The sequence below is a fragment of the Crassostrea angulata genome, chromosome 4, assembly GCF_025612915.1.
Source record: "Crassostrea angulata isolate pt1a10 chromosome 4, ASM2561291v2, whole genome shotgun sequence".
Classification (NCBI taxonomy): domain Eukaryota; kingdom Metazoa; phylum Mollusca; class Bivalvia; order Ostreida; family Ostreidae; genus Magallana; species Magallana angulata.
This window is the reverse complement of record NC_069114.1, coordinates 3,181,819-3,192,268: the sequence shown is the minus strand read 5'-3', so window position 1 is coordinate 3,192,268 and position 10,450 is coordinate 3,181,819. Positions and strand designations below refer to the sequence as shown.

Here is a 10,450-nt window from a genome sequence, read left to right as displayed (position 1 = left end):
ACTGATGATGCAGTTGATACCAAGTATCCAATGCTATTGGTACACTCTGCTAAGAGCAACAAAACACTCATACATTAGTACCCGACACAACTCATACTTTCCACTGAAAGCAACTTAACAACTAATAATCTTTATACCTTGTATTAATCAGTACACTGAGCTATGAATACAGTCTATTGAGTGAAATAAAACAGCCACACATTGGTATGTTTGGTCTATTGATAATTACACTGAAAGAAACTTAACATCAATATTGGTACCCAAGGTTATTGCTAGTCTTATGAGAGCAACACAACATCTAAACATTAATATAACTTGTCCATTCATAAACCTTTTGGTAAGAATATAACCATTGAACCTTAGTACAGAAGGCTTAACATATGTTCACCTAAGAACACCATATTATGTCATGCATGATACCCTAGCTTTTTGATCAGGTCCCCAGAGAGAAACATAATAATTGTACAATAGTACACTAGGCTATTGATGTGAATCACTAAGAACAAATTCCTATCATCCAATCAGACCAACATGGCATTTCATAACAACATCTTAAGCAATAATACAGTTCACTAGTATTAACACAACACTTTTCAATAAGTATTCTAGCCTTTTGATCAAAGGTCATTGGAAAAACTACCAATTGGACAACAGTAACTCACGCAATTGATACCGTCTAATCAGAGCAACACATAAGTTACACATTTGTTACACAATCAAATTTTTACTGTCCTTTGAGAGCAACATAATAGTAATACATCAGATCCCTAAGCTATTGGTATAATCAAATGAGAGCAACACAACAGTTATTCTAAAAAACCAAAGTCATTGATGGGTATACTGAAAGCAACTGAACAGTTGTACAATCCAGTTTAAAACAGTACTCAAGGCAAATGAAGATGCAGTTGATACCAAGTATCCAATGCTATTGGTACACTCTGCTAAGAGCAACAAAACACTCATACATTAGTACCCGACACAATTCATACTTTCCACTGAAAGCGACTTAACAACTAAGCATCTTTATACCTTGTATTAATCAGTACACTGAGCTATGAATACAGTCTATTGAGTGAAATAAAACAGCCACACGTTGGTATTTTTGGTCTATTGATAATTACACTGAAAGAAACTTAACATCAATATTGGTACCCAAGGTAATTGCTAGTCTTATGAGAGCAACACAACATCTATACATTAATATAACTTGTCCATTCATAAACCTTCTGGTTAGAACATAACCATTGAACCTTAGTACAAAAGGTTTAACATATGTTCACCTAAGAACACCATATTATGTTATGCATGATACCTTAGCTTATTGATAAGGTCCTCTGAGATAAACATAATAATTGTACAATAGTACACTAGGCTATTGATGTGAATCACTAAGAACAAATTCCTATCATCCAATGAGACCAACATGGCATTTCATAATAACATCTTAGGCAATAATACAGTTCACTAGTATAAACACAACACTTTTCAATAAGTATTCTAGCCTTTTGATCAAAGGTCATTGGAAAAACTACCAATTGGACAACAGTAACTTACGCATTTCAAACCGTCTAATCAGAGCAACACATAAGTTACACATTTGTTACACAATAAAATTCTTACTATCCTTTGAGAGCAACATAATAGTAATACATCAGATCCCAAAGCTATTGGTATAATCAAATGAGAGCAACACAACAGTTATTTTAAAAAAACCAAAGTCATTGATGGGTATACTGAAAGCAACTGAACAGTTGTACAATCCAGTTTAAAACAGTACTCAAGGCAAATGAAGATGCAGTTGATACCAAGTATCCAATGCTATTGGTACACTCTGCTAAGAGCAACAAAACACTCATACATTAGTACCCGACACAACTCATACTTTCCACTGAAAGCAACTTAACAACTAATAATCTTTAAACCTTGTATTAATCAGTACACTGAGCTATGAATACAGTCTATTGAGTGAAATAAAACAGCCACACATTGGTATTTTTGGTCTATTGATAATTACACTGAAAGAAACTTAACATCAATATTGCTACCCAAGGTAATTGCTAGTCTTATGAGAGCAACACAACATCTATACATTAATATAACTTGTCCATTCATAAACCATCTGGTAAGAATATAACCATTGAACCTCAGTACAAAAGGCTTAACATATGTTCACCTAAGAACACCATATTATGTTATGCATGATACTTTAGCTTATTGATAAGGTCCTCTGAGAGAAACATAATAATTGTACAATTATAGTACACTAGGCTATTGATGTCAATCACTATGAACAAATTCCTATCATCCAATCAGACCAACATGGCATTTCATAATAACATCTTAGGCAATGATACAGTTCACTATGATTAACAAAACAGTTTTCAATAAGTAATCTAACCTTTTGATTAAATGTCTTTGGAAAAGCTATCAACTGTACAACAGTAACTCGAGCAATCGATACCCTCTAATCAGAGCAACACATAAGTTACACATTTGTTACACAATACGATTCACACTGTCCTTTGAGAGCAACAAAAGAGTAATACATCAGATCCCTAAGCTATTGGTATCATCAATTCAGACCAACACAACAGTTATTCTAAAGAACAAAGGTCATTGGTAGGCATACTGAAAGCAACTGAACAGTTGTACAATCAAGTTTTATAACAGTACTCAAGGAAAATGATGATGCAGTTGATACCAAGTATCCAATGCTCTTGGTACACTCTGCTAAGAGCAACAAAACACTCATACATTAGTACTGGACACAATTCATACTTTCCACTGAGAGCAGCCCAACAACTTAGCACCTATTTACCTGGTATTAATCAGTACACTAAGCTATGAATACAGTCTATTGAGAGAAATAAAACAGCCACACATTGGTATTTTTGGTCTATTGATAATTACACTGAGAGAAACTTAACATCAATATTGGTACCCAAGGTAATTGCTAGTCTTATGAGAGCAACACAACATCTATACATTAATATAACTTGTCCATTCATAAACCTTCTGGTTAGAACATAACCATTGAACCTTAGTATAGAAGGCTTAACATATGTTCACCTAAGAACACCATATTATGTCATGCATGATACCTAAGCTTATTGATAAGGTCCCCAGAGAGAAACATAATAATTGTACAATAGTACACTAGGCTATTGATGTGAATCACTAAGAACAAATTCCTATCATCCAATGAGACCAACATGACATTTCATAATAACATCTTAGGCAATGATACAGTTCACCAGGATAAACACAACACTTTTCAATAAGTATTCTAGCCTTTTGATCAAAGGTCATTGGAAAAACTACCAATTGGACAACAGTAACTCACGCCATTGATACCGTCTAATCAGAGCAACACATAAGTTACACATTTGTTACACAATCAAATTCTTACTATCCTTTGAGAGCAATATAATAGTAATACATCAGATCCCTAAGCTATTGGTATAATCAAATGAGAGCAACACAACAGTTATTCTAAAGAACAAAGGTCATTGATGGGTATACTGAAAGCAACTGAACAGTTGTACAATCCAGTTTTATAACTGTACTCAAGGCAACTGATGATGCAGTTGATACCAAGTATCCAATGCTATTGGTACACTCTGCTAAGAGCAACAAAACACTCATACATTAGTACCCGACACAACTCATACTTTCCACTGAAAGCAACTTAACAACTAATAATCTTTATACCTTGTATTAATCAGTACACTGAGCTATGAATACAGTCTATTGAGTGAAATAAAACAGCCACACATTGGTATGTTTGGTCTATTGATAATTACACTGAAAGAAACTTAACATCAATATTGGTACCCAAGGTTATTGCTAGTCTTATGAGAGCAACACAACATCTAAACATTAATATAACTTGTCCATTCATAAACCTTTTGGTAAGAATATAACCATTGAACCTTAGTACAGAAGGCTTAACATATGTTCACCTAAGAACACCATATTATGTCATGCATGATACCCTAGCTTTTTGATCAGGTCCCCAGAGAGAAACATAATAATTGTACAATAGTACACTAGGCTATTACGGAAGCCCATATAGGACCTATCAAAAAATATTTTTGAATTTGTTATAACGAATTCTTGAATTTGTTAAAACGAATTTAAATCGTTATAACGAATTGTTGAATCCGTTATAACGAATTTAATTTGTTATAACAAATTTTAGGAATTCGTTATAACGAATTTAATCTGTTATAACAAATTCGCTGAATTCGTTATTTCAAATTTTGAAATCTGTTTTAACAAATTAAATTTGAAATAACGAATTCTTGAATTCGTTATTTCAAAGATTGAATTCGTATTTTCGGTTTTTTAAAATCTGTTATAACGTATTTTCATCCAATTCGTGATAACAAATTAAAGAGTGTCAAAATTTCAATGTTATAAATCCGTTATCACGGACTGTGATCTGTGATAACAAATAAATAAATTTGTTATAACAAATTATAAAATTGTTATTTCAATCTCCAATGCAATCTGATAGTCTAGGCGATAGCCATATTATAAGCGAGGCTGTCATCAAGGAAGCCATTACACAAAAAGGTAAGGCACGAGTGTAGTTTAACATTAATTTTGGTTATTTATTGATCAATGTTCATACATGTTTCATTCAGGAATTGACCAGAAGCTTCCTGTCATTAAATATCTCAATGGGTGAACAATATATAATGTGCTTTTGAATACAGGGTGTTCAAAAATATAAAAAATATGTTATTTCTTCAGACGTATGACTGCAGTTTCAAACTTGTAAACAATTTAATTGCTGAATAACTAAAAAAAGTTATCTGTCAAGCATTTCTACTTTTTTCGTGCTTTAATTTTGTAAATAAGAAAAATAATAAAAAAAAAGATAAGAAATGATCAATAGATGGGATCAGAAAACTGCACTGAAAAAGTGGACTTTTTTTCTTTTGATAAACTCATCTACTTAAAAGAATAAATTAAACTCATTGGTCAATTCACACACATTTAGAAATATGATTAACATTTGTAAATATTTTTTCTGAAGTTAACCTTCCGATGAACAAACACGCTCAATTTGATATATTTGCATATTTAATTTTTCTTGTAAAGAGACTACATGTAGTATGGATAGAGGAACATGCTTTTTTATATAACATAACTTGTTAACACCACAATTTGACGTAATATGTTTCACAGTGCGATTGTTGAGGGAAGTGCAGTATACATTCATTACAGTACTCCCTTGATATGAAACCATTAACAGAGAATAATTATGTTTATTTAAAGATATCAATATAGGTTATTAACTTTACGTTTACACACGAATTTTTATATAATCTGTGTTTCAAGATGACCTCAAATGCATGTGTTTTTCTTTAAACATTGTTAAATAATCTGAGTTGAGAGATATTTATAAATGGTGCCCGGGGGCTTGCGATGATTGAATTAAAATTCATAAAAAATAATTTCTAATAATAAATAATATAAAAATATAATTATACAAACTATAATTTATATTAGATTCAAGTAGATGAACAACAGAAAAATTTATTAGAAAAATCGGATATTACCATTACCTCTTACTCCTACTAAATGTACTTGTTTTTAAATAGATAATCTGATAAGAATAAGCCGATATCCAAAATAAGCATTTAATGTTTATATCTATATATTTTTAAAAAAATGTCACCTAATTTGCAAATGTGACATATACCTAATTATTATATTATCCTAAGGGTAAGTTCAATTTATGGAAGAGCCAATGTAACAGCCACACGCATGTTTTATTATGACGTCACAAACGCTGAACGCTGTTAAATGCAACGTCACAAGCGAAAATCAAAGTTCACGCTTGTTGCTGTTACTCTGGCTCTTCCATTAATATGAACTTGCCCTTAGGATAAGATAGGAATTTTAAGGTATATATCACATTTGCAGACAACACGAAGTTAAAGAAAATGTAAATATTTAAGAAATAAACAACGTTATTTAGTTAACATGGCGTTATGAATAGCAATTGCTCTGTTGGCCATTTCCAATATGCCAGAAAATATGCCAGAAGAGCAATTGCTATTCATAACGCAATGTTCACTAAAGAATCGTTGTGTATTACTTATATTTGTATCTTACCACTTGCAAATACCCTGTATTAGCCTAGACCTTGACATTTAGCTATTGCATGAAAAATAAACATTCAGACTGTTGTGTATCTTTTTAATTCACATAACAGAATCAATGATATATAACAGAAATGCCTTAAAAATGTTATTATAAAACATGTTTTAACATTAAATACATCAATTTTAGGGAGTTGGAGAAAAAACACATGATGTATCGTATAGTGTTTTTACATTTTCATTGTGACGTAACACCAACTACCTTTTATTTCAGTTATGACGTCATAATTGATTTCAGTTTTTTTTTTATTTCGCGTTCTTTTTTAGTTTCAATGAAAAAATAAGAGGACACAAGCATTTTATCAATTTCTACGAAAACGAAATCCGCATCATATGGTTTTGAATAGTGTTTTAGAAACATCAGATTACACATATTCTAAGATACGTTTTTCCTGAAATCGGTGGACTTGGAAAGGTTTCAAATAAGATGTTTTCGTTTACATAATAGTAGTCCAAAATTAAGACTTTTGTTGCATTTTATTCTATTTTTAGATAGTTCATCAGAAATTAATAAAAGTGAATCATGATATTAATAGTGATATTATTTTCGAACATTTTAAGCATAAATAACCCCCATAATAGTCACAAATAAAATGTACATATTTTCACGAAATTGTTTACATTTCATCAAAATGAAAATTGGAAATCATGAACTTTGACCTTTTGTAGTTATAAAACGGGACGGGCAAAATTCATTTGAATTTCATGAGAAAAAAGACATTAGTATAGTGAACAAAATGGTATGTAACTTTGGTACAACCTCTAAAAAATGCAAGCCGCAAACCTTACCTTAAAAATTTATAACGTCATGGAAAAGTATATGACGTCACACCTTTATGACGTCATAGTATACAGACAGAGCAATTGCGATTATAGAAAAATAATTGCAGTTCCTCCGTATGGACTTATAGTGGGAAAGAACAATGGATATCCAAAAAATATAGCATTGACTCATGATTTTTTGAAGTATACAGTCTCATAACTGCAGCGGTGTGTGCATGCAAATTGAGTAACGCGCGTTACTATATATTTGCTAGCGCGCATCATGGAATAAGCCAACTGAGCAATTGCTATTCATAACGCCATGTTAACTAAATAACGTTGTTTATTTCTTAAATGCCAACAAAGCAATTGCTATTCATAACGCCATGTTAACTAAATAATGTTTTTTATTTCTTAATTGAACGTCGCAGATTTCCAATGCAAACATAAGAAAAATATTAACTCAATGTAAAGTAAATTAGTATCAATTTGTTTCAAAAGTTGCATGAATAATGAAATAAAAAGTGAAAGACAAATATTTTTATTAGTTTATATACTTTTGCTTTTTGAAAAACTACATTTAACATTAGTTGACAAAACTGTTTTAGGTTTTAAAAGGTTATAAAAGATTTCAATATATGAACTTTATCATACAAATTGTTTTCTTTGTGTTGCAGTTAAATAAAGAATGGCTCATTTTAAGACTGAAATTCAACTGTACTTTGATTTGGGTCTCTCCCACAAGGAAATGCTTTTGATGTTAGCACACTGTGAGGGAGTTATTATTAGTGAACGACATCTTAGAAGAATTTTACGAGGAATGAAACTATATCGACGAAAACATTACACAGATCTTTTGAACATCGCTTTGTTTATTGAAAATGAATTATCAAAGTCTGGCCAATTACATGGATATAGATGGATGCACATGAAATGTCAACAAAACGGGTTGGTTGTCAACAGAGAAACGGTTAGAATTTTGCAACAGATTCTCGATCCAAATGGTGTGGAACGTCGCTCAAAACGACGATTAAAAAGGAGACAATATATAAGTATGGGCCCCGATTACACATGGCACATGGATTCGTATGATAAATTGAAACCGTACGGATTATGCATTAATGGATGTATCGACGGCTTTTCAAGGAACATAATTTGGTTAGAGTGCTATCGAACTAGTAGTGATCCAACAATCATTGCTGGATATTTCATTAATGCTATTGATGCCAGGAAAGGATGCCCAAAGCGTATCCGAGGTGACAGAGGAACAGAAAATGGACATGTAGCTGCTATGCAAACTCTAATGGCAGGGGAAAATAGTTTTTTATATGGCCATAGTTGCTGCAATACGCGGATTGAAAGTTGGTGGTGTATCTTAAGAAGAGAGGCAAGTGGGCACTGGATAGAATCGCTTGCAAAGCTGAAAATGGATGGTGATTTTGATGGATCATTTTTGGATGTAAATATTCTGCAATTTTGCTGTATGGATCTTCTGCAGGTATAATGAACCCTTTATTTTTGTAATGATCAAATACAATTTTTTTTTTTTTATAAATCATTCATTATTTTACATTATATTTATATTTTGAATCAGTTTTAACACAGCTTAATTTAAAGTATGGATATTTATACATTCGTACATTAAGAAAACCTTCCTAAGTTGTTGAAAAATAAATTCCTGCTAAATATCATACACGCAAAATATTTTAAAAACTTTTACAGTAAGTGAGCATTAAACAATTCATGCTATAATTATTATTGAAGAGTGAACTTGACGAAGTCGTTTGTGTTTGGAATTCGCATAGGATTCGAGGATCTTCAAATCCGACATCCCCAGCTGGTCGTCCAATGATCACTTACTATCTTCCAGAGCTTTACAGTGCAAGAGGATACATGATAAACGTTTCTGAAGATAGAATTGCTGTATGTAAAAGCGAATGCAAATTTCGGGATGATGAACCATGCGATGTTGACATTTATCGTTTATGTATTATTTACATGGCAGAGAAGTCTTGGGTTGAACCTAGCAACCTTGACGAAGCTCTAATATTGTATCGAAACCTGAGACAACTTTTATATGAAGATTTGTTTGACTGACATTAAGGTTTTTGGATCATTGTTCGTCTGTGTAACTTTTCTGATTTTGTTATGCTTAAATTACATAAAACGTAATAAAGATATTGGATTGGAAACTCATTTCACTATTAATAGCATGGCGGCCTTAGGCCCGTTTCACAAAGCATACTTAGGACTAAGTTATGTCTTAGAAAAGAACTTTTTCCTATGTTCATTGCTTATCCGTTTCACTATTCTTGTCTTTAAGTTATCTTATGAAATCCTAAGTTATGTCTTAAGTTTAAGACAGGTAAATAGATGTCTTAGGAACAAACTCAATATGGCGACCGTTTATTTTGTATTGAAATGAATTACATTAAAGTGAAAATGAATACATTAAAGTTAAACAAAAATATGAGAATACACAAATCATTAGGACTTGTTCACTTTACCTCTTAACTGAAAACTTTAGAACTATCGAAATATACATATATTTCTTCTGTTAATATCTTTCGTGTAGACTTTTAATTTTAATATTTTTTAGATTATCTAATCTCACGCGCAGATGGGTAGCGGGTATTGTATAGCTAGTGCACTCATGATAATGAAATTAGTCATTCTCGAGAATCACTGATATCTTAAGCAGTTTGATAAAAACAGGAATAAATACTAAGTAAAACTCAATACAAAATACAGAATGACTGGATGATTTATAATATCCATCCACCTAATAAGCTTCTTTTTACGAAAGAAATTTGAGGTGTTTTCTTTGCGGTGGGGTGAGGGGTTCTTTATTTCAGTTTTTGTTGGGAGAGATAGGAGTGACCTACAAGTGGTTAAGTTATGTCGATGTTAAATCATCCATGGGATTGCTGTTTCATTAAGAAATTTTTGCTTTTTATCCTCACTTCCTCTATCAGCCAAGATGCATTTATTTGCGATGCTTCCTTTTGTAAAAAAAATTCTTATATCAACCATTACAAGAAAAAACTCATTACATTAAACTTAGTTTAAAAGTTCCACATCTTTCGATTCTAAATCTTACTTGTCACCGCATGTGAGTATTGTATTCCATTTTGGAATATACCGTATACTGCGATTAACAAAATACCGTTTTCAAAGAATACACGGGTATATAACGTTATTTTTATCTACTCGTATATGCATGTGAAGGTAAAATGTTATACATAATTTCAGTACATGCATGCACATAGGCACTGCACTATTTACACTATTTTACGTTTACTTAAAAAAGTTCTGTATGAAAAAAAAAAATTAAGAGTTTCGAGGCCCGTTAGGGCCGAGAACTATTTGATATTTTGGATGTGGCATTGTTATCAAACTTAAACACTGATATTGAATTTCATTGTTGATTTACATGAGACAGTCTATTTTGAAGGATATTAGTATCGTAACCATATGTATCGGTCCGATATTAAGAAGGCAAGCTCACTAAT

The 10,450-nt window shown here is 31.8% G+C and overlaps 1 protein-coding gene across 1 annotated transcript; it reads left to right on the top strand.

Annotated features, from left to right (window-relative positions):
- The first annotated feature begins 4,156 nt into the window (after positions 1 to 4,156).
- On the top strand, positions 4,157 to 9,130 carry LOC128181197 (uncharacterized). The gene is made up of 3 exons (XM_052849502.1): positions 4,157 to 4,578; positions 7,616 to 8,436; positions 8,703 to 9,130. Exons 2-3 carry the CDS (start codon positions 7,627 to 7,629, stop codon positions 9,033 to 9,035), a joined length of 1,143 nt encoding a protein of 380 aa, XP_052705462.1. The 5' UTR covers positions 4,157 to 4,578; positions 7,616 to 7,626; the 3' UTR covers positions 9,036 to 9,130.
- The last annotated feature ends 1,320 nt before the right edge of the window (positions 9,131 to 10,450 follow it).

Coding starts and splice junctions, on each gene's coding strand:
- LOC128181197 (XM_052849502.1), top strand. CDS start 7,627: ATGGCTCATTTTAAGACTGAAATTCAACTGTACTTTGATTTGGGTCTC. Junction 8,437..8,702: donor GCTGTATGGATCTTCTGCAG/GTATAATGAACC, acceptor TTATTATTGAAG/AGTGAACTTGACGAAGTCGT.